The sequence below is a fragment of the Podarcis cretensis genome (assembly GCF_951804945.1).
Source record: "Podarcis cretensis genome assembly, chromosome: 10".
NCBI lineage: Eukaryota > Metazoa > Chordata > Lepidosauria > Squamata > Lacertidae > Podarcis > Podarcis cretensis.
In genome coordinates this window covers 47,002,155-47,026,449 of record NC_137179.1, presented here as the reverse complement: position 1 = coordinate 47,026,449, position 24,295 = coordinate 47,002,155, and the positions used below count along the sequence as shown (strand labels likewise).

At 43.1% G+C, this 24,295-nt stretch overlaps 1 protein-coding gene across 2 annotated transcripts; it reads left to right on the top strand.

Moving 5' to 3' along the window:
- The first annotated feature begins 836 nt into the window (after positions 1 to 836).
- On the top strand, positions 837 to 23,905 carry HELB (DNA helicase B). 2 transcript variants are annotated; one of them, XM_079994115.1, is made up of 13 exons: positions 837 to 1,060; positions 3,752 to 4,141; positions 5,933 to 6,123; positions 8,679 to 9,563; positions 9,907 to 10,075; positions 10,704 to 10,845; positions 14,571 to 14,701; positions 16,176 to 16,260; positions 18,248 to 18,307; positions 19,098 to 19,362; positions 20,378 to 20,512; positions 21,152 to 21,565; positions 22,505 to 23,905. In XM_079994115.1, the coding sequence occupies exons 1-13, from the start codon at positions 856 to 858 to the stop codon at positions 22,592 to 22,594; spliced, it is 3,162 nt and encodes a 1,053-aa protein (XP_079850241.1). In that variant the 5' UTR covers positions 837 to 855; the 3' UTR covers positions 22,595 to 23,905. The 2 variants fall into 2 exon arrangements, with proteins under 2 accessions (XP_079850241.1, XP_079850240.1); XM_079994114.1 differs by having other exon boundaries at positions 21,152 to 21,574.
- Positions 23,906 to 24,295: the final 390 nt, after the last annotated feature.

Here is a 24,295-nt window from a genome sequence, read left to right as displayed (position 1 = left end):
GAATTCAATGAGGCTTAACGATTGCAGCATTTATTCGTCTTTAAGGGACGTGGGTGGCGCTGTGGGTTAAACCACAGAGCCTAGGACTTGTCGATCAGAAGGTCACGGTTCAAATCCCCGCGAAGGGGTGAGCTCCCGTTGCTCGGTCCCTGCTCCTGCCAACCTAGCAGTTCGAAAGCACGTCAAAGTGCAAGTAGATAAATAGGTACCACTCTGGTGGGAAGGTAAATGGCATTTCCATGCGCTGCTCTGGTTCGCCAGAAGCGGCTTAGTCAAGCTGGCCACATGACCCGGAAGCTGTACGCTGGCTCCCTTGGCCAATAAAGCGAGATGAGCGCTGCAACCCCAGAATCGGCCACGACTGGACCTAATGGTCAGGGGTCCCTTTACCTTTAAGGTGCCACAGGCTGGATACCCAACATATAGTTAAAGCTTTCCCTAAAGAATCCTGGGATCTGTAGTTTAAGCGGGCTAGGAATTGTGGCTCTGCGCGGGGAGGGGACGGGACTTTGATATAAAGCTCAAGTCCTTTATAAAAGCGCTTCGAACCTAATGAGGCGAGTTGCTTTTGTTGCAAAAGATTGCTAAGCACAGCCACCGCTCCCAAAACGGAGGCAACTTCCGTGCTTTTCTCACACCAACCGCACTGTTGCTTTGCTGATCTTTGATTGCGCAGGCACATCATGGGCAAGCAGAGGAGGCTAGCAGCAATCTCTTGCGCACACCCGGAAACAGGGCGCTTCTTGCTGTTGTTGTTGTTTTTGGCCCCACAGGCCGGAAGAGGCCGCACATCTTTACAGGCGGAGCAGCGGCTGCGCGCGGAGGAAGGCGCTGCCCAGGCGGGAACTCCGAAAAATGGCGCAGCGCCGCCGGTCGGGCCAGAGTCGCTCTTTCGAGGTCTGGGGGCTCTTGCGGCCTCTGAAAGCGGAGGAAGGAAAGGCGGCTCCCGAGGACGAAGATGCAGAGAGCGACGAGGACGACGACCCGGACCCGGAGGGTTTCGAAGATGTTTTCGGTGGCGCGAACCAGCAGCCGCTTCACAGACCAGCGCGCAAGACCCGTAAGGAGCCGGAGGAGGCGCGCGCCTTCGCTGCCTTGCGCGCCTGCGCTGCCTGCCTGCCTGCCTGCCTGCCTGGCGCAAGTCCCCGCGGACCCGCTGGGCAGGCCTCGCCCTCCTCTTTGCATTTGTGGAGGCGCTTGGCCAGGCTGGGACGAGCAGTCCGAGGGGCAAGGACCCGAAACTTGTCTTCACCTAGTGTAGCTGGAAGAAACAGGGAAACGCCTCTGCATTAACAGGAAACAAACCCCACGCCTTTTAGGAATAGAAATGCTTGGCGTTTGTGTGTCTTTCACTTTTTAAACCACTTTAGGTGCTAACACAAGCAGCAGCAGCACCTCGGACTTGTATGGGCGCCCAAGGAAACTTTTCCTGGTGGTGGGGAGACCAGTAAAAGGCTGAAAGGGAGTACTGTAGTTGGAATAGTGCCTGCACCTTTGCCTCATATTTCAGGTTCTACAAATGGTAGAAACTTTTGGGGTTTTTTAAAATGAAAACTGTGAATCGAGGGGTCAGGGTGGAATTGGGGGGGGGCAATTGCCCACCCATGCTGTGTGTGAATGAATCGCTGTAGTTATTTTTACATTTAACGTCATTATGAGAGTGTGGTATTTCCTGCATTTCAGTTACCTCAGACCTTTCTCCACACCCATTCTTGCCAACTCATTGTTGCACCCAGTGCTATTTTTCTAGAGAAAGAGGTGACGGAACTTCGTTCTCTTGGAATGGCTATGGTGCCCACTTGAGAGATGCTGCCGGAACTGAGTTCTGGAGAGCTGGAAGGGGGGAAAAAGCCCTGGGTGTATCTGCTGAAGTGAATCCTAGCCCACAAAAGCTGGTAGCCTTTCAGGTGCCATAGGACTATTTGTTTACGTTGCAAAAGACTTAATTGTTGATTTGTTATTTTTTCCCTTGCAGTTCAAGACTGTAATACTATACACACTTAAAAGAGAGCAAGTCCTATTCAGCTGCATGGGGCTCCCTTTTGCATAGTCATGTATAGCGGTTGCTCTTCTTCCTGATTTTGCAAAGTGTTTGCCAACAAATGCAGAACTGATTCCGTGGCCTGTGTTCATTTCCTAATTCCATTGTTTCTAGTGGGCACTTAGCTTGTGAAAGTGTTTATTGCAGTTATCTCCCACTCTTTTCTCAAAGGAGCTCAAAGTGGCATATTTGGTTCTCCCCAAGTGAAGTACGTTAGGCCAAGAGGTATCAGTTGGCCCAAGGCACTCAGTGAGTTAGATGTCTTACGTTCAGCTTGCACTACTGCTGCCTTGGAAGGAGCAGTTGGGCACTCTGTGAGATCTGGGTTCAAATTTCTTGCTGTTAAGGCTCTACATAAGCAGTGAGAGTAATGATTAATGGTTCTCTCTCTACTCATTTTGTCCACACAACAACCCTTTGAGGTAAATAAGGCTGAGAGGCAGTGACTAGCCCAAGGTCATATCATGAGCTTCATGGCTTTATTTCCTGGGGTAAAATCCTAAAAAAAACTTTGGGGTAAAACTTTGGGGTAAAATAAATGAAAAAAGCTCAACAACTTCAATCCTAAGAAAAGGTCAACTTCGGTTGGCCCTTTGGTCAGCTCCCATGGCCCTTCACTTCATCAAACCTGGTCCTCTTTGAAAAAAGTTTGGACACCACTGGGATAAGTCCAACACTAAACATTACGTCATACTGTAGTTCAAGTGTACCTTTCACTCAAGTGTGGTCCGTACATACATACATTCCTTTTCATGAAGAAAGCACAATCCATACAACATTAAATAGTTGTTTGGGATGTGCGTAGAAGTAGGCTTGAACTTTCATATGTTTCTAGTTACTCGGGGCTCTACACAGCTGGCCTTTGCGGTAAACATAAACTGTAGAACTGTTTTTTGGTGAGCGACAATCTAGGGGAGATTGTTTATGAAAACAGACTATTGTACATCTTTTAAAAGCAAGCCAAGATCTGAATCTGTATTTCGACCCTGGCTTCTAACAAGCCTCAGTTCCTAGAGTTCTGATGTAACCAGGAACATGGTTTGCTTAAAGATGAGTGTTTTGCATTTCCATGTGAGGAGAGGAGAGGAAGAGCATATGAGCCTGAGACCCATCTAGGCTTGTTCGTATACAGCCATACCTTGGTTTTCAGCCAGCTTAGTTCTCAAACGTTTTGGCTCCCGAACACCACAAACCCGGAAGTGAGTGTTCCGGTTTGTGAACTATTTTTGCAAGCCGAATGTCTGACGGGGCTTCTGCGACTTCTGATTGGCTGCAGGAGCTTCCTGCAGCCGATCAGAAGCCGTGCTTTGGTTTTTGAACGTTTTGGAAGTCAAACAGACTTTCGGAACGGATTCCGTTTGACTTCCAAGGTACAACTGTAACGGGAAACCATGATTTCAGGTTTTTCTGAGTTGGTCCTAAATGTGAGAAAAGTGGAAGTCGGATGTTAAGAGAAGAATTGTGTTTACCCTGTAATTTTGGCTCATGTATTTGATAGGTTACTTCTTGCAAAACTGATTGCCCTTTTATGCACAAATTTTTCTGCATTCCAACAATTATTGGTGGAACCTGTGTATTCTAGATAAGCCTATATCTGAGTAGACCACCCCCATGCCATATCATTGACTGTTTTTTAAAAACCCACTAGAAATAATATTGTACCAGCACATTTGACTATTGTACTGACAATCCTTTTCTAAACCATTTCAGTTATAATTCAGGAGGAAACATCCCAAAAGACATACGAAGTGATTGGACGGTTTCCATTGGTTGATCCCTGGTGGAAAGTGAATGCCAAACTTACACGGTCTCAATCAAAGTACTATATGAAGAGCTACCCATCTTATTTTCTGCAGCCTGAAGCAGGGAAAGATATTATTTCACTGTTCTTTAAAAAATGTGATGTCCCACCATTATTTCGAGATGCATTCTTTGAATGGTTTCCTGAAGAGTCTTCTCTAAACTTTGCACATCTTGAACAAACACTGAAACAGTTTCGGGAGTCAAAACTTCAGGAAGGAGCGATATCTACAAATACCCAAAGTCAAACTTGTACAGATACCAAAAACTTTAACATTTTTCATTATGTTAAGGAGTCATGTAAGTATAACTATGTAATACTCAATTGTTTATTATAGTGGCTACTTCACTGTTCTTAACTTTATATGGAAATCAGATAGGAATTCAGGTTTTTTTATATGTTTATAAAGTGGTAGTGATAGACTTCAGTATCATTTTTCAAACTTTTCTTTTTTTAAAGGAAATATTTTTATGTTAAGATCGAAGTGTAGGCCTAAGAAGCAATAGCTACAAACTGGCCATTACAACATTTAGGTTAGCTATAAGGAAAATAATGTTTTGTAACAGTTTCAAACATTATATCAAGGGCTAAAGAAGCTGTGCTTGTCGATAAGGAAAAACAATCCAAAATCTATGGTTGGGCAAGATGATTTTTCTATCAGCTGGGGGTGGGGCCAATACTTTTTAAGGGTTGCATTCCTTTCCATCATTTGCTCAGAGGCAGTGTTAGAAACTCAGATATATAAACTAGGTGCCAAATGGCCCCTTAAAGCAAGGTCACAGTCACCAAAACAGAATGTCTAGTTGCCATTTTGGGGGCAAGACGGCTCTAAAGTCTTTATTTTCCAAATGATGTACTGACTGTGATTAATTGTCAGTTAAACACCTGGCTAGTTCAGATGACAACCTTGAGCCCAGCCATTTAGGGCTTTCAAAAGTCAGCACCAAGACTGTGCTATGCTCTGAAACATACTGGGCTGCCAATGTAGATCTTTTAGGACAGGTATTATATGGTCCCAGTAGCTGCTCCCAGTCACCAGTCTGGCAGGTGTGTCCTGGATCAGTTGTAGTTTTATTACTTTAAAGGAATTTTAAAATAATATTATTTTAGAAAATTATTATTATTATTAAAGGCAGTGTAAGTCCATGCCTTTGGATACACTTCAGTAGCAGGGTCACACTATGCTGGCTATTCCTGTATTTACATTCAGAACATACCAGGCACACACATAGAATGAGTGAATCTCTGCTTGTAGCTGCTCTTGAGTTTCCAGGAGCTACAACTCTGTTATACTGGCTTGTTGAGTGACTGTATTCAGATTTCCTGTGCTAAAATTGGCTGGGTTCAGACATAAACTGCCTTGGCTTATTAAACTGAGAAACGCATGCACCTGTGCCTTCTGTCATTTTGTTGGCCTTCCCTCTTCCCTTCTCGGCACACAGCAGTTGAGGACTCCCTGGATTAATTAAACAAAAGTTTCCCGTTGCGTCTTGAAGCAAGAAATGGTAGTTCCCAGGTTTAGAACAAACTTGGATCTGAAACAGTGTCAAAGTGCTGTTTCAGATCCTGGTTTGTTCCAAGCCTAATCACTACAATTTCACAATTTTGGCTATTTTTAGTTAACCCTGGAAGTTTTGAATTGCATCGTGCTAATGTGGAAGGAGGCAATGCAAGAACTCAGTGTGAGGGCGCACAGGACTTATGCATAACTTGACTTAACAAGCCAAGATACTTTATATTTGAACCAGGAGTTGGCTAATATTTTCAAACAGTGTCCCAACTCATTCATAAATAGCAGCAGTTCGTTCTCTTTCTCTCTTTCAAATGCTGCTTTCTCGGCTTCAGAAATCTATGTAAGCTGCCACAAAGTAAGAAATGGATGACAAATGTCCACAGGATGGATTCAAAGATGCCTCCAATGGAGGAAGGGTACCTTTGATTCCAACCCAATGTATATGAGATTGCAGTGCTTGGAACTACTTTCAGTAACTGTGCATGAGGAATCTTTAGCCATGCTAAATTGAAATTGCAATAAAACATACTGACTTTGATTTTTATAAATAGAATTTTTTTGTATCTTGGTTCCACAGTTGCAGGGAAAGCTGTACTAGTAGCCTTGTCCTTTCCGATTATATTGGAATTAATGCCACTGCTTCTGCCACGAGCTGTTTCTTGTTGCATTGAAAAGTTGGACTGGAGCAAAATACACGATGAAGATTATACATTGGCAACATTGGATAAGATCTTGAGGGAAGAGCCATGGAAACTTGGATTCGGAGAAGTAAGAAACTAATATTGTTGCCTGGGCAGCCCAGGACCTTCAGACACACGGCTCACCTTGGTGCTGCTAACACAGACGTTTGACTTGGGCTCCGTTGTCTCTCGAGACAGACGGATGCCAACAAAAAAGCATAAATAGGATGGTAGCTCATTTGATAATGGGACTCAGTTTTCCCCCTTAACAACTTATAACTCAAGTCAGCTGAATTGTAGTCATACTGTACAACAATAGATTTTAAAATGGCTTCAACAAGATTAGATGTAATGGTTTCATAAGCGTTCTAGAAGAACCCCATGTACAAAAGCTAGCTTTGGGATTTTTCCATGCTTTTGCTGGAATTTTGGGGCAAGGATGTACACTTGGTGCTTTCACCAGATGTTCTCAAGAGACTGCGGATCTGTGCATGAAAAAAACCGGCGCAAGGCAGGTCTCCCTTGTCTCCCTTAGTGGCTGACTTTCCTCCATTGAAGCAAGCAGCTACAAAGGGAGAGACTGGGTGTTTTCTTCTTTCTGTTGCATGAACCAAATACCGAAGCTGTTGGAAGAGCAAAGTTGCCTTCTTCCCTGAATACAGCTTGGCCTGTCTAAGCAAAGACCTAGTTAACAGGAAAGAGGAAACGAGGTCCTGACTTCATTTCCCCATTATCCTAGTGGCAGATACCTCAGTTTCTTTTAGTACAGCCTGGTTGCATTCTAATCCAAAGAGAGAGAAGAGGCTTGATTTGCACCAACTATAAAGTTGTTTTATTTATTTATTTAAAAGTTTCATTAACTGCTTAATATTTTCAAAATCCCTAATCAGTCTACAATGCACACACACAGACACCAATATCACTAAAACCTAAACTGCAGCCTAGAACCAATAAAACAGCAATAATAAAAGGCTATAGAAGCCAATAAAACAGGAATTGGGGGATTCAGACACATAAAACAGGGCCCAACTTTATGAGTCAGGGAAGAAGGGCCTAGAAAAACGATGCGTTTACAAGTTATATGAAGCAACTGATGGTTGCTGCTTCACTTATGGCAGAGGGCAGGGCATCCCATAATATAGGGGCAATAGCAGAAAATGGCCACCCTATGATGATCTGTAGGATGCAGGGCTACAAGTAGAATTTCCCCAGGTGATCTAAGTGATCTTACAGGTCTATACATGGACATTACAGTCTTTCAGGTAACCTGGTGCCAGGATGTTCAGGGTTTTATGTATTTAACAATACCTTGAAGGTGGCCTAGTAGCTGATCGGCAGCCAGTGCAGGTCCCTCAGCACAGGTGCAATATGTGCACATCAAGGTGCTTCTCTCAGCAACTTGGCTGCAGCATTCTGCTCCAGCTGCAGCTTCCAGGGAAGCTCCACACAGAGCAGAGCACATTACCCTGAGGTTAGTGGTGCATCAATCCCAATGGCCAGGGAAAAGTCAAGTTTGGCATGCCAGCATAAGGTGATAACGGGCACCGTTTGTCACAGGGGTCACCTAAGCCTCCAGTGACAAAGATGGATTTTGGAGCACCCCCAAAATTATGCACCTGTTCCTTCAGAGGAAGTGCAACCCTGTCCAAAACAGGGGAACTCCTAGACTTGGGCACTGCTCATCCGCAGAGTCTCTATCTCAGGCATAGGCAAACGGGGCCCTCCAGATGTTTGGGCACTACAATTCCCATCATCCCTAGCCTACAGGACCAGTGGTCAGGGATGATGGGAATTGTAGTCCCCAAACATCTGGAGGGCCCAGTTTGCCTATGCCTGCTCTAAACAGGATTCATTCTTGCTTTGTAGGCTTTCAGCTCACTACTGTACCCAGGCACTAGTTTAGAACAGTCACACCCTCTCCTGACCCAGGTTTAGCAGTGAAATACAGAGGAGTATCATCATACCGTATACTTGCTAATGGTAGAATTGATTTGGCAAGTCCTGCAGCCTTCTTTGGGCTTCCCTGACCATCTGTGCACACAGCTTGTCCTTGGTGTCTGCAACCCTAATCCCAGCGTTCTTAGCGAGCTTAACAAAGTCCTTGGAGCTGTTCCCAATCAGTCTTCCTCTTGTTCCTAAGCCTAGCAGCCCTCTGCTCATTAGGTTTTTTTAATTTCCGTGAATACTAGTTTTTAACTGTTGTTGTTCTGTCCCCAGTTGGAAATTATAGGACTTGTGTAGCAGGTTATAGAATTGTAGTCTTAGGGCAGGATCCATTACAGTAGTTCTGTTAGTGCAAAGACCTCTGGCTGTGCAACAGAACTTCCCCCTCCCTCCTCTTTCTGTGCCTCCCCTAAATCTGTTCTGGGTTTTTCCCCCTCCTGCCAACCCTCTGAAGCAGATGGGTTGGAGTTGGGGAGAAGAGCGAGGGGAAGTCTTTGTACTAAGGGACTACTTCGTTGCATACCGCTCTTAATGTTTTGGCGAACACTGGAATTGGCTTTTGGAATTTCTGTTGAACTTGCTTGCTTTGGTTGAAAATAGTGCACCAAAGCTGATGGAAGGTTGCATGCCTTCTAACTTTATAGAGTACTGTTAAAAATGCCATGTGTCAAAATAACAGGTTTTTGCTTTCTCTGAAAGATAATGAAAAGAGAGCTGCATACTTACTTTGGTGAGGCATCTTGGAAGGCCATATGTGAGTGCAGACATATTCTTGAGAAGATTCCCGATTTGCAGAAGAATGCACTAATGGTATATGAAAAGCTCAAACAGAGCTGTGCAGAAATGGGACATACATATGAAGAACAGCATGAGCTGACACGTATGGTATCAGAGAATATGCCTGTGGAACATGCCTGGGAATCGATTAAATTTATGAAAGATGAAAAAATTGTGGTTACTGAGAAAGAGCTTGTTTTCCTTCCCCATTTGTTCAATTCTGAAAAGCAAATTGCAACTTCTGTACGCGAGCTCAGAAATAAAACCCCATGGCGGCTGCGTGCCAATCCGAAAAAAGTACTTAATAGAAATGCACGTGCAACTAACTTGAGAGACGTATTTGCTAAGAGTGAAATAAATGATGAGGAACCTTGCGCAGTGGACCAGAAGGAGCCTGGCAATTCCTCAGGTGTGCAAGAAAACTCTAACCATGATTCCGACTTTGAAGAACCCGAGAAGGAATTGAAACGCAAAGTAGAAGTAGATCCAGATCAGGAACGTGCTATAGAACTGATCTGTTCCAATCCAGTGACGATCATAAGTGGGAAAGGTGGTTGCGGGAAAACAACAATAGTCACCCACCTTTTCTGTTATCTAAGTGAGGGAGAAAATACAGAAGTTATAAATGCCTGTAAAGATTTTGAAGCGGACCTCGATGCATCTGAAGAATGGAATACTTTTGGCCATGCTTCCGACATGATTCAATGCAGAAATGAGTCTTTAAATGTTTTATATACAGCACCTACAGGGAGAGCAGCTTCTCTCTTGTTTGATAAAACAGGACGACCTGCTTATACTCTGCATCAGGTAGGAATTATTTTTAAAACCGTTCCAATATTCTGGTAGTATAATCGTATGCATTTCAGTTTATTAATCTGAATATTATATTTGGCATTATTTGAGAGGACTGGAACTATTGTGATTCCCTAAAAGCTGCTGTTCTTCACGTCATTTCACCAAAAGGCCTTCCAGCTTCAAACCATGGTTTCCGATTGTAGTTTGAAGGGCCAAGTGCAAACCATACTTTGCTGGTTTAGACTTCATAGCAAACTATAGTCTGAGCAAACCCACGACTCTGATGCTCCAAACCATTCTTTGAAGGAATGCTAATTTTAAATTATGGGATTTTTTTTTTCTTTTTGTTTTTTAGGTTACCTACAGTTTCTCTAAATGGAGTGAAAGTAAACTCAATCCATGGAAATTTTCTTCAGTAAATGTCTTGGTTGTAGACGAAGGAAGTATGGTGCCTGTGAGAATACTTAGCAGGGTTTTACAACTCTTGTTGCAGCATGCCCGGCTGGCGAAGATTATTATTCTTGGTAAGTGTAAAGCTTTGGTGAACAATGAAGACAAATTCGAAATGAGCTATATTCATACAAAATAATAATAATAATAATAATAATAATAATAATAATAATATATTTATTTATTCATATATACATACATACAGTGAGGGGGAAAAGTATTTGATCCCCTGCTAAATTTGCCTGTTTGCCCTCTGACGAAGAAACAACCAGTCCATAATTTTAATGGTAGGTTTATTGTAGCTGTGAGAGACAGAATAACAACAGGCTTGATCCAGTAGAGCTCTTCTTAGGTCCTTACAGACTGCTCAGGGTGAGCTATTGTGCCAACACACACACACACACACACACACACACACACACAGAGAGAGAAAGTTCTTGGCATATTAATTTGGACTCCCAACTTGGGGAGAACTATAAGAGATGGGGGGGGGGGAATCCTTACTAAGAAAATCACACAATATCGCTTCTGAGCGGGTATTGCTTTTGCTGTATTTTAGACCGAAGCAGTTGGGTTGATGTGCTCTTCTGTACCACGGTAAACAGCTTTGGAGAGACCTATGCATGTGATAGAGATGCAATAAATAAAATAATGATGGCAATGCAGCTAATTTCGTTAAATATAACTTTGTACTTCGTTTAGGTGATGTTAGGCAGCTACCCAGCATTCAGCCTGGTAATATGCTGGCCGATATTTTTGAGAGCCTTCAGTCAAGGGGCTGGTCTATAGAACTGAAAACTAATCACAGGGCTGAGTCACAGTTAATTATGGATAATGCAACAAGGTAGGGATTTATTTTTTTGGAAAAAAATGTGGGGCTGCTGCCCCTGCTTATGGCGCTTGCCAACCCCCCACCTTGCTGCCAACCCCCCACATTTCACCCAGACCTCTCTATCTCCTCACAACCTGCCCCAATCCTAAGATCCCTGCTGCCTCTGCCACTCACAGAATAGAGGTGAACGAGCCTCTCTCCTCTTTTTGAGACGATGCTGCCTGCTTCTTCCTGTTAGTGAAGGGGAGAAAGACCGCTGCCTCTTTGTCCCCCTCTTCTTTGTGAGCAGCAGTGGCAGCAGGATCGGGGCCATTGTGATGGGAGAGGGAAGTGCTTGCAGACCTGCCTGCCTGCCTGCCTGCCTGCTCCTTGCACCCGCTGGCTCACCACAAGCTTCTCTCTCTGTATTATGTGGACATGCAAGTGGGCTGCCAGGTGGTGGTGATTCAAGGGACATGGGAAGGCTTGCTTGTACCACACGCCAGTGTGGTGTAGTGGTTAAGAGCGGTAGACTCGTAATCTGGGGAACCGGGTTCGCGTCTCTGCTCCTCCACATGCAGCTGCTGGGTGACCTTGGGCTAGTCACACTTCTCTGAAGTCTCTCAGCCTCACTCACCTCACAGAGTGTTTGTTGTGGGGGAGGAAGGGAAAGGAGAATGTTAGTCGCTTTGAGACTCCTTCAGGTAGTGATAAAGCGGGATATCAAATCCAAACTCCTCTTCTTCTTGCTTGCTTGCTGTGCCATCCTGCTCACTTGTGCAGCTTCACTTGCCCTCCTTGCTGTTGTCATGTGGTGGCCATGCAGACTGCACCATGACACTTTCTCTTATACAGGAAGATAACAGATTGCCACAACCTGCTCTGTTCTTCACAGTGATATTTAAGTTGTGTGTTGCACTGGAGTTTCTGTTGAACTTCTGCCTGGAGATGTGTAACATGCTTAGAAAGCTTAGCCTATCACTGTCACATTTCTGTCTAGGAACAACAGGGGGGGGGAACCCAAACCTTTTGAATATTGTTGGTGTGTGTGTGTTCATGCATGTGTGGACACTTGTACAGTGGTACCTCGGGTTACATACGCTTCAGGTTACAGACTCTGCTAACCCAGAAATATTGCTTCGGGTTAAGAACTTTGCTTTAGGATGAGAACAGAAATTGTGCTCCGGCGGCGCAGCAGCAGCAGGAGGCTCCATTAGCTAAAGTGGTGCTTCAGATTAAGAACAGTTTCAGGTTGGAACTTCCGGGTTAGCGCCTCTGGCAATGGCGGAATTCCTCTGATCGGGAGGAATTTACTCCGTGGAAACAGGGTCTGGCCGCCACGGCGAAGGCGGAGACCCACTAAAAATCACAGGCGGGAGAAGCCTGTGAACCTGGGATTCGGCTGGCACCTTTTGCGCCTCCCCTACTCGTGGGGAGACCCAGTTTCGGGGATCTGGAGCGACGTGGGGTGAGCGGCGCAGTGCTTCGAATTGATTGCTTCTTTCACGGAGTGAAGCCACATTGCTGTTGCCGGAGAGCACTGACTTTTTCCTGTGGACAATTCGATTTTAAATAACTACCCGTGAGTAGAACGGAAAATTGGATCTATAAATGTCTTAATTTGGCACCGAAACGGGAAGGTTTTAAACAGGAAGTCTGCCTTCCCCTTTTGTAAATAGATTGAAGCAAAGACGCTGCAAGCTAAGGTCTTGGAAAGTCTTCTGCAAAGGATTAAACTTCCATCGATTAAAACTATTAAACCCCCCTTGGAAGCAGGAAAAGAGGGGGGAAATTTTGGATCGCGCAAGCCTGCAGGAGAGAGTGTTGAAAATTAAATCACCACTGCTCTGAACCTGGAAAGGGTTCTGCCAGTAAGATTGACGTTTTGAAGTTCATTGGCTGTGAATAGAACATATCTTGACAGTTAGCTAAATAAGAGAAATATATTGTTTCCATTGTCCTCTTCTGCGTTTAAAAAGGAGGAAAAGTAACTGAAAATTGAAACTATATTTACTGTTTGAACTGTGCTTAAAAGGATTGACACAAATAGAAACTGTTTCCCTCTAGAGGGAGCTTTTGAAACTGTTATAAGAGCTGAGCTGGGGGAACCAGCTGCAAGATAAGAGACTGTGAGAATCAGGGATTGACCTTGGACTATTTGAGAATGTCGACAGAAGAAGCTTTAGTGATTGCATTATGCAAGATAAGTCACTCGTTGGAACAACTCCACAAGAAGACAGATGTCATGACTACTAAAATTGATAACTTGGGACAAAAAGTGGCTATCAATACAGAAATTATTCAGGATCTGATACAGGAATCTACTTTGACAGGGCAAATTGTTGAGAAGGCGAAGGAGAAAATAGCTGTTGTTGAACCTAAAGTAATACAAGTGGGAGTCCCAGCCTTACAGAGGCAAATTGAGGACTATAAGTTGAGGCCTTTTATGATTGATTTTAGAAAAAGTCAGATTTTGAGGATCGGAGCCCTGCCTGGACTGGAGAAGGAAAGTTGGACAGATCCCTTCATGCAGGGATTTACTGACTTTTGGGATTTGGACTTGGGTCATGAGGAGATTGGAGCTGTGGGGGCCTTTGGATTTGGAGGAATTTTGAAACATGTCCTGAAATACCTTATGGATTTTAGATTTAACCATGGAGACTTGGTTGACCTGTCGAGAAGGAATAAAAGCATTGCTAGGTTGGAGCTTCCCCGAGATCTGCTCTTCAGTATTAAAGGAAGGAAAATAAGAACAAGATCAGTAGAAGACAAAGTAAAGTGCATGTATAAATATGAAGAAGACCTACAGAAGGGACTTGGAAAAGAGTTAAGAGCCTCGGACAGAAGATCACCAGGTTGATGGACTATTTGGAATTGACGAATGACTGGCAGTATCCAAGACCAGGGAGAAGAGATGGTGGAAAAAAGATTGGAAAAAAGTTTTAAAGTTTATTTTCAGAAATAGAAATATTGTAAAATTACTGAGTGTTAGAAACATGTTGGAATGAAATCTTATGGCTTTAGTTGAAATGTTATAAGGAGTTAAGCATAAATAAGCATTATAGTATTAATGGAAAATAAGGGTAAAAATAAGTTAAGATATTTATATGACAGAAAATAGAGAAAGATGGAAAGGAATTGCTGAAACAATTAATAGAAGTGGAATACAAAAAGGGAGGTGAGAGGAGGTCGATGAAACAAGGGTATGAAAGATAGACTACTGAAATGGTACAATGTATGTTTTTAAATTGTTTTTGTTTTGTTTTGTTTAGATTAATGTTGTGTTTTGTATTGTTTATATTATATATTGTATTGTATTGTTTTTTCCTTTTTTCCTTTTTTTCTTTTTTTCTTTTTTCTTCTTTTTCCTTTTTGTAAGTTCTAAAAGTAATAAATATTATTTTTTTTAAAAAAAGAACAGTTTCAGGTTAAGTACGGACCTCCGGAATGAATTAAGTACTTAACCCAAGGTACCACTGTATTTAAAAACAGCCTCCTACTTGAAACACTTCTCATTAATGTTTGTTTGAAATTTAGTTCCGCATTTGGGACAAACCGAACCTAGTTCTTTAGGGAATGCATGGTGTGATAACTATACATAAACATATTGTGTAATGGGAGGGTGCAATCTGTATAAGTTATTGTGTATGAAATGAAATTATGCTTCTGCGCTTAAAAATTAAATGATGTTTCCCATAAGGAAAACAATCCTGTTGCGGGCAGCATGAGACGCTTTTGTTCCTTTGTTTTGGATGCAGAATCTCTAAGCGGATATACCCAGAGTTTGATGAAGTGCTCAGAATGTCGGAAGAGAACAAAATGTGGGCAGTGCCAAGTGCTGAGAAGAAATTTATTTTTGTTGTTTTACCTCCTGGAGATGCCACTGTGAGTTTCAAACTTTCGTAATAAAATTACTTAAACGCTACACAATATCCAATGCATGCTTTATTGCTGCAGATTTAGATTTAGCTACTGGGTAGCATAGGTATAGGATGCCTTCCGCCTTGCACGGTCTACTTAAATCTTTTTTTTTTGTCATCGTTTACTACACATTAAATTCCCGAAGCAAGGCAGCATGCGCTAAAACAGCTGAGGCACAGCAAATCTACCTTATTGCATAAGAAATGCCACCTACGCCAGCAGTTTTGCATGCTATCAGCCACCAGGTGCTGTGTAGACCTCACTTTAGTACCCACCCACCTCGGGCACAATATCCATGATGTACTTAATTGGGATGGCTTATCTCCCTTCCTTGACAAAGCACTGAGCAACTTCAACATTGCACCGAATGCAATTAGATTTGTTGCAAAAGTTTTTGGCCCAGCAGGCCAAATCATTAGCTGGCCCCACTCTTATGGGGCAGGTGGGTCTGACAATCTACCTTTCGGTCACCTGACATCATTATGACATCAGGCAATTGGCAGATGGGTTGTTCCGCCCACCTGTCAGTATCCCCTTGCATAAGAGCTTTCCATGCACCACACAGCCAGCTGGGAATTGCAGCAAAAAGGACTTGGCCAGTCTGGCGCTTCTCAAAGCAGTGAGAATAGGACTGCATTCTGCAGGAATTGGCTGAGTGATTGACAACCCCGCAGGGACTGGTGCTGCCAGTCCTGCTGCATCTCTTACCTGTCTTGCACCGGGCATTAGACGTGGGTAAGGTGGTCATGGTTTTGCGAAAACAGCCTCCTGGGCCAAATTGGGACTTGTTCTGGGCCACATTGGGCCTGTGGGCTGGAGGTTCCCCACCCCTGCCCTAGAACTTTGCGAAACTTGTCTAGCCTATCCTAAGTTGTTGAAAGGCCAGGCGTGGTCTGCCTCTTGGCCCAAGTGCTGCACATGCACTGGGATGCCCACCCTCTCTCGCTTACACATGCATACACAGTGGGTTCGATGGGATATAAATGATTTTCATTGTATTCCTTCCCTGTTGTTTGGTGCTGGCAATCACACTTTCCCCAGACAGCCAAAGCCTTGTAAGTGGAGATTTTTATCTGCATTGGATTAGAAATTGCGTGTGTGCTGTTTAAATTGCTTTGGGATGTTTCCTGGGAAATGATTCATAAGTGAAATAATAAATAGCTGTGTGGGCTGAGAGTAGCAGGGCTGTGATGGGGAGAGCCATTGCTGTGTACCTGCTTCCCTGACAGCTTTGCAAACACACTTGCCAGCTTGATGGGGGGGGGGTGAGTGCTGAGCAATCGTCAGTGGCCACAGGGAAGGCATGTGTAGGCTATAGCACAGCCCAGGGGCTGCAGTATTATGGCTCCTAGCAGTCAGTAACCAACAATTTCACAGTGGACTGTAGTGGTTTTGGTTTCAGTTGCTTGTTCTGTAACCAGTTTTTCTTGTGTTGTTATCAGATTTGCAGTATGCCATCGAAGCTTTGCTTAAAAATGGGCCAGGACTCCAAGATCCTGAGCAGTCACAGTTCATTGCTTTCAGAAGGTAATAGCCATGTAAAGTTTTTAAATGTTTGACTTTTTTTATGTGTTGGAAGCCACTCAGAGTGGCTGGGGCAATCCAGCCAGATGGGTGAGGTATAAATAATAAAAGATTGTTGTTTTTATGTGTGCAGATGTGGGCTAACTTTGGCTGACCGTTGTAGAACAGACACTGCCCGTCCGTCAAACACGGAGAAGCAATTGGGATTTGATTGCAGAATCACAGGCTTGCTTCCCCAGTTCCTTTGCATGTGGAGTCCCTGGGCTGACTGTTTTCAAAACCCCGTTAAGAGTTAGCTCTGATTAGTGCTGAATAGACATGGTCACTAACAGCAACTGATGGCGGAGGTTGGAGGGGGTAATATTCTCATGAGAGGAGAAAATGCGTTGCCCTTGCATCCTGAACCATAAGTCTTGTCTGCACTACCCAAATAGTTCACCAAGGTTTCAGACGGGGCATTCCCCTACTTTGAGACGCTGGGCATTGAACTTGGGACCTTTTGCATGCAACGCAGATATTTACCACTGAGTTACAGCCCTTCCACTTTGCTGTCTTAACAATGGTTAAGGAAAGAACAGCTTTACATCTGTACCTTACTGTAATGCCTTCAGCGAAACTAGAAGAGGGTAAATCAAATGCTTGCTTTCTCTTTATTTTCCAGTACTCTCTTGATTGGCACTATATATCATACTATCAAGATACACCATCACATCTCTCTTTCCATTATGGTATATTGCAAGGATTTTTGTGTGTGTCTGTATAAAGCCAGTTTTTTAGAATATTTCCGTCGTGTTCTAGAGTAACAAAAAAAGAGAGAGGACCTAGGGTTACCGTATTTTTCACTCCATAAGATGCACCTAGTTTTTAGAGGAGGAAAACAAGAAACAAGAAAGCAACGCAAAGCCTCTTGAGCGAAGAGGCAGGAGCGCTCCGGCTGCGCTCAAGAGGCTTTGCGTGGCTATCCCTGAAGCCAGGAGAGCAAGAGGGATCGGTGCGCACCGATCCCTCTTGCTCTCCTGGCTTCAGGGATAGCTGCGCAGCCTGCATTCGCTCCATAAGATGCACACACACTTCCCCTTACTTTTTAGGAGGGGAAGAGTGCGTCTTATAGAGCGAAAAATACGGTAATTTCTGCGCAAGGACTGTTGAGTCTGCAGAGCTCGCAGTTGGCTCAGTTCTCCCACAGAGCATATGAAGTAAATTCTCTTGAGATGAGGCAAAACAGGAGTAGTGTTGACTTAAAGCGATGCCCGAGTACACCCAATTATTCTTCCTAGGTCAATGAATGGTTGCCATTCACTTTGGTGGAGGAAAAACCCAAGGTGTTTGCATTTGAGGACAATGTTGCATAAATGGGGCAAAAGTTGTGTATCACCTGATGTTGGCAGTATGCACAGAGGAGGGAGAGGTATAGTGTATTGTATACAATTCCTACAGTTAATGGATCTTCATGTGTGCATTGTAAACCTATCATTATCATAGGTGTAAGGTGTGGATCACTGGTATTTTCCATTGGGCAGTGGTCTATTCTTAGCTTAAATCATAATAGCTTAAATCATAAACCATTCTCGCTCCTAGAGCATATATGTATTTCTGTCATTTATTGCGAACAGAGATAGCTACCCTTTCCTGTGACCAGTCTGCAGTTCTTCTGCTTCACTTACTGCCCTCTGAGCTTTTGAGACTCCTAAGACTGACTGTAGCAGCTCTTGATATCTTCTCTTATCCTCACAGGACTCAAAGTACTCAAAGTAAGGATAAAAACCCTTACTTCAGCTGTTTCGCCTTTTTCTTCGTGCCAGTGTTAATTGTTTAAGTTCTTTTCTGTCTGAGCAAATAACTCTGGAAGTGATTTACTGGCAGGGAGCAAACGTTTGCTATTTCACTGGCTGGTTAAAGACAGGGACTGAAAATACTTGGCTTCTATTATTCTAAATCTATTGTATAAAATTCACAATTAAACTAATAAAGTTTTTTCTTCTTATCTTAGGAAGGACTGTGACATCATAAATGAAATCTGCTGTAAGCACTACTCGGGACACACAACGCGGTATGACATTTTTGAAGCGCTTTCACTGTATGATGTTCAAGGTTATCCCTAAGCAGTTTGTGCTGTATAGTGAGGTAAGGTAAGGTAAGATAAGGTAAAGGACCCCTTGACAGTTAAGTCCAGTCAAAGGCGACTATGGGGTTGTGGCGTTCATCTGACTTCAGGCTGAGGGAGCCAGCGTTTCTCTACAAACAGCTTTCCGGCTCATGTGGCCAGCATGACTAAACCACTTCTGGCGCAATGGGACACCATAACAAGTGCCGGAGCACTTACAATATGGCTGTGTTCACCCCTTGCATGGACTTAGGACATCACTCCAATGCTGTACTGAGCATATCATGGGAGTCCCACTCACAACTGCAGTGTTTCTCGCTGTGTGAAAAGGTCCTTATTTCTAGTTCTTTGTGTACTGGCAGACATTTGTAAAGTCCAGAATCCATGAGTTTGCCAGCTTATTGACATGAGAACATTGTTTTTAAAATTGGGGTGTGCTTGGGTTTTTTATTGTTTTTAACTGCGTTCATAATAAACTGGAAGGAAAACCTAAGAAATATGCTGTTTTATTGTTTTCCCAGGAGGTACACTTTTTTTTTTAAAAGCTTAGCTTTAATTGATGCAGCAAAGCTGGCAAATCTATTAGCAAACCTCCCAACATCCTTTCTTGCGTGTTCTTTATCAAAGCCAGGAAAATTACTTTGGGGAGCTGTTGGGCAGTCATTAATGCCATAACCGAAAGAGCGACTTGTTGAAACTTTAATTTAATTTAGACCTCTGCTTCAATTTGATTCAGAAACCATAAAAATCGGCTGCAATTTAGGCTTGGTGACAAAATCTGTTCCACAAGGAATGCGTATATGAAAGATCTTATCGCAACGGACCCCGTTACTTGCACAAAGAATGCGAAAGGCGCTGGGAGTTCTGATCCTTGCACTTGCAAAGTCTGCTCAAGAAGGGAAGCTCGTGTCTCGGGTCGTGATGCTGATGCTGATGATGACCGTAATAACAGTTACGATGATAGGCGGTTGTGCAATGGAGAAATATTCTTCATTAAAGAGGCAAGTACGCTGTAGAATGATCAATGAATTTCGGAACTCTTCCTGGAAGGAAGAGACATTTCCCCCTGCCTTCCAGGTCACACATGAAAAGGCAGCTGCTTCCTTTCTTAGTCTGCATCTATATTTGGTTGCTCAAAGATCTCAGAGTCACAGTAGCAGAAATTGTGGCATTACAGTGGCCTGGTTTGCATGTTGTGGGACTATGCAATTGGGTACATTCCCAGGAAGGAGTTTGCAACCTTTTGGCTCCTGTGTTCTCTTTTATTCCCACCCCGTGCTGAATTCTTGTGTCACCCAAACCGGGACTTGTGGTTAAGCTACCTTTTCACTAGCCACAAACTGTAGCCAAGGTTTGATGTCCGATAACATGCCTATGTAATTCTTGTCTGGGGAAGTTATTTGTTATGGTTTTTATTTGTTGCTTTAAAGAAACCAAGCAGTAAAATCAAGCTTAATCAAGATTAATTGCAGCCAACCTCTAGACCATGACAGAGATGCAATGTACTATACCTCAATATCATAGAAAGGTGTAAAAAGGGGCAATTGCTGATATTAAGTCGTGGGGTTTTCTTTATGGAAGATCCTCTGCTTCTGTGATAGCCTTGCTATCAAAATCTAATTGGCACTATGATGCTATGTGAGTATCCACTGGCTCAAATCTTCAATTGATCCAATAGATGTTTAGTGGCAGAAAAAAACTTGTCATCAGCCTGCTTTTAGAAACTTAAAAATAAATAAATCTCTGTGCCTGATTCTCAGTTAAGGAGGCAACACTTAAATGGAAGGAGCCAGGTGAACTGGAAAACTTAACACATTTAAATAAAATGAGATGTGTGGCTTCAAAGTACAGGAGGATCAGGCAATTCTCAGATGGGGCTTAATCTCTGCATCTGTGTTGTAATCAGGAGAATGTCACGGCTGGGTTCCTAGTGGAAGGACAGCTTGAAGGTAAAGGACCCAGCTGGCAAATCGATGCTGTACTGAAAAGCAGTGAAATTGCATATTCTGTTTATAGGATAAGGAAGTCAATGGTCGCCGTTTCCTGACTATTGGCATAACTGATGGACCTGAGTATGTCATGCATTACAAAGCACTCCAGAAACACTCTAAGATAAAGCATGCCTGGGCCAGAACTATTCACACATTTCAGGTAAGCTGTGGGGCCATTGCTGAAATACCATAATTCAAAACATCAGCATTTATTTCTCAAAACTATCACATCTGTGAGATGGAGTTCAACTCTTCAGCTTAGAGGATTGTGGTAGAAAGAAGCTTCGATGAGGAGAGCCATCACGTTGTCCTGGCCTTGCTGCAACATAAACTTGAGAAGTCAGCATCCATAGTAGAAAGCAACTTTTGAAATCTAGAAAGAGAGGTGTGTCTGCCAGTGTGGAAAAGTAAGAAGTCAAGGAAGAGGCAAGACCTGACCACATGATTCAGAAACTTGTGCCTATATAGGAATTAGACAGAAATAATTTTACTTTAGTCCTGTCTATTTTTGTTTGTTGCTTCTGAGGTAGAAATTACAGGTGAAGCCAATGGCTTTATTTAATTTTGTAAAGGAAAAAATAAAAAACTTGAAGCATTTAGACTCCTTAATTTATTGTAAAACTTTTAGAGCTGGATTTTGACTTAGCCATGTTAGAGTAACAAGTGGGATTTAAATTAGTCATTATTAACTAAGACCCTATTTCAGTGAACCTTCTCTATAGATGGCTAAATCTGGACCCAACCGTAAGCATTTTTTAAACAGTTTAATTCAAGAGCTCTTTCTCAATATAATTTTCAGGGTTCTGAGGAAAATTCTATTGTATATGTTGTTGGTGATACACCTCACCAGAATTGGCAGCATGTATACACAGCTATCACTAGAGGACGTTGCCGAGTCTATATTATTGCTGAAGAAGACAAACTCCAAGCGGTCATTAAGAAAAAAAGTTTCCACAGGAAAACACATTTAAAAGCGTTCATGAAAGATGCACATTCCGAGCAAACATCACCTCAGAAGATCTGGCAGAGTCAGCAAGAGAATGACACGTGTGACGTTGCTTCTCATTCTGGAAATAATCAAGGGGAACCTGCTGTTTCTCTTAAAATGGAAGTTGACGATGCAGTTGTTGAACCGGCTGGTACTGCAGAGGAAACTTCGGGTGGACTCAAAAGGCAATCTACATTTCAAGATGTTTGCTCGAGTCCTTCGAAAGTACATTTGGTAAGAAGCATTTATCAGTAGATAAGATACCGTATATAATATTTTATGCAGTGCGTTTATTTTCACTTGTAAGAATGCGTACCAATTACGCAAATTATAGTGATGGCCACCAGCTTAAACAGCTTTAAAAGGGGATTTGGGGAACTGATAGAAGGCTAAGGCTAGCAGTCGCTACTAGATGGCTGTGTACTGCTGTTGGAGGCAGTATGCCTCTGAATAAGCATTTGTTGTGGAACTTTGAGAACTGGATGTTCGACAAGGTAGGCCTTTGGTCTGCTACAGCAGAGCTTTTAAACTGAATTTATCTGGCCTCCTGTCAAAGCACTGACTAGGATTACTGTTACCCATTGGTGGGTGAGGGATACGATAAAGCCCAGCGAGAAAATTGCACTTTTAAGGGACCACGTCTTTTTGTAAATGCCATGTGGAGCAGTGGGTATGGCTCTGGTCATGTGAGAAATAGAATTGAATACTTACAGCTTGAGCAGGGTCCTTAGCAAGCAGTAGATGCTGTAAGGTTGACACCCACAGTTCTGTGCAGGTGGCAATATGGGAGAGCGTGGCAAAGCACATTCTCCCTCATCCCTAAGGCATCCACTTAAGACCCTTACCCAGGAACCTACATATCCTACCTTGGAATACCTTGCACACCAAACAGAGGCTGGGACATGGTTACCACCCATAAAGGTTCCTTCTCATTTGGTGGCAGTGGGCAGCTGGAGACCACACCTTTGACAATTAGTGCCTGCCATAGATTTTCACAGTCTACAAAGTGCGCAGTGTAAATGCTCCTGTTATATAGTGTCCGAAGCCCAGGCTACTGCTCATGTTACCATATTCTTTCTGTCCTTACTTAAAGCGATATTCCCCCCCCCCCCATAAGCTTGGCCAACAACCAATGTTGTTCCCCCCGTTTTTGCTGTTTTGCAGGTAAAAGAAAATACCTCTCCGCTTGCAACTACCAAACTTCAAAGCTTGACTCTGAAGAGTCGACATGCCAAGCAGCTTTTCCCACCCTAGCAAGTATATTCTATAACTGGATGTTTCATGCTCTGCTATGTCTTTTCTTTTTTTAGAATATATTTAGATAGAACATATTTAGTGTTCGTGGAAGTTTTGCAGCTTCAAAGAGTATGACTTTTTACTCTGTTTTAACAAAAGTAATGCAGTTATATTTAAATACTTTTTCCAGCTTTTTAAAATTAGAGGACCTATTTTTAAATTGTATATCTATATCTATATATATCAAGTAATTCTGGTTTGTACTCCTGTGTTTTAAGTGGCATTCGTTTCTAGTAAGTGGTGTTTGGCTTTTGTTTCCTCAGGCAGTTAGAGCAGGGGTAGGAAACCTAAGGCCCAGTTAACCGGCCCACGAGGCACCCCCGAACCAAGCTGCCTGCTTGGCGAGTCCCCATGCGCTGCTCTAAAGCAGAACTCTCTTCCGCGGCTCCGAAAGTCACTTCTCTGCATGCCCAAACGCCGGAAATTGTGTCTGCGCATGTCTGCGGTGCCAGAAATGGCTTCTGCGCAAGCGCAATTTTTGGCATCTGGGTATGCGCAGAAGCCATTTTTGGTGTCGCACTGCACCGGCCCAGCCCACAGAAGTAAGCCTTGCCGACCCCCAAGTTAGAGAATGAATGCCTATCATCTTAACCCTGTTTGCTGTTCTTAATCCATTTTGGAACTCAGCACTGTGCTAATGCACACCCAACAGGCACTGTTTGTAGCATTATGGGCTGCTTCTGCTCCACAGTGCATTTCTGCATCTCGTAGCAGTGTTTTGAAGGTGTCTCCAGAGCAATTTCCTTCTGGTGAGGGTCGCTAACAGAATGCTCTGGCGCTGCTCTAATAACAGCAAAGCTAAATTCTCCTTGTTTACAAAAGTTAGAATGATAGCTAGCTGCTATTAACTTCCAGGCTGGCAAGAAAGGGGGAGCAGAGGGAACTGAATTCTGTTCCCATCCCAAATAATTGCTTGACCAGAACCTTTAACTGCTGGAAAGGGTTCCACAGGCATGCAGCCCTTGTTTCACGTGGTGCTTCTTCATTCAGTTGCTATTATGCCTACAAGCTTCTGCTTCTAGATGTTTTGGTTAGGCTCACCGACTTCATAAATCACTTCTTGCAATAAAAGAGTCCCTGAGCAATTTACAATACTAAAAACATGGTATTAAAAACAAACACACATATATACGTTTGACCTAATAGGCTGGGTGTAAACATTATATATAGAGTGTGTTGTATTTCTGATCAATGGAAAGCTAAATGTAAAACTGGTGTACTTCAAAAGTTGAATCATGTTAGTTGCATTAAAGAGTATGGTGCATCGTATTTTTTATTCTTTGAACATCTGTTATTTCTTCTATAGAAGCTGTTCTGAGTCAAAGTATTTGCATATTCTGCACTTCTAAAAAGGTAAATGGTAATTCATGTGCCTTGGCCCAAGTTTTGCCAACATCTCCTGTTTCCCAGCAACTCTGTGGAGTCCTCCCCCATTGTTCAGGAGGAAGGAAGTGACAGTAAAGTCCCCTTCCACAAGCTATCCTCATTCTTGCAATTCCCAGGATCGAATCCATTGTCTTTAAATAATTTTTATTTGATTTTTTTTACAGTTTCCATACAAATTTTTGCAACAGGTTGAGTTCCCAGAAACCATACATAGATGATAAATACCATGCTATTAAAGTATTAAATTTGTACAAAAATACTTTAGTTTAATAC

Coding starts and splice junctions, on each gene's coding strand:
- HELB (XM_079994114.1), top strand. CDS start 856: ATGGCGCAGCGCCGCCGGTCGGGCCAGAGTCGCTCTTTCGAGGTCTGG. Junction 14,702..16,175: donor TCCTGGAGATGCCACTGTGA/GTTTCAAACTTT, acceptor TGTTGTTATCAG/ATTTGCAGTATGCCATCGAA. Junction 16,261..18,247: donor CAGTTCATTGCTTTCAGAAG/GTAATAGCCATG, acceptor TTCTTATCTTAG/GAAGGACTGTGACATCATAA.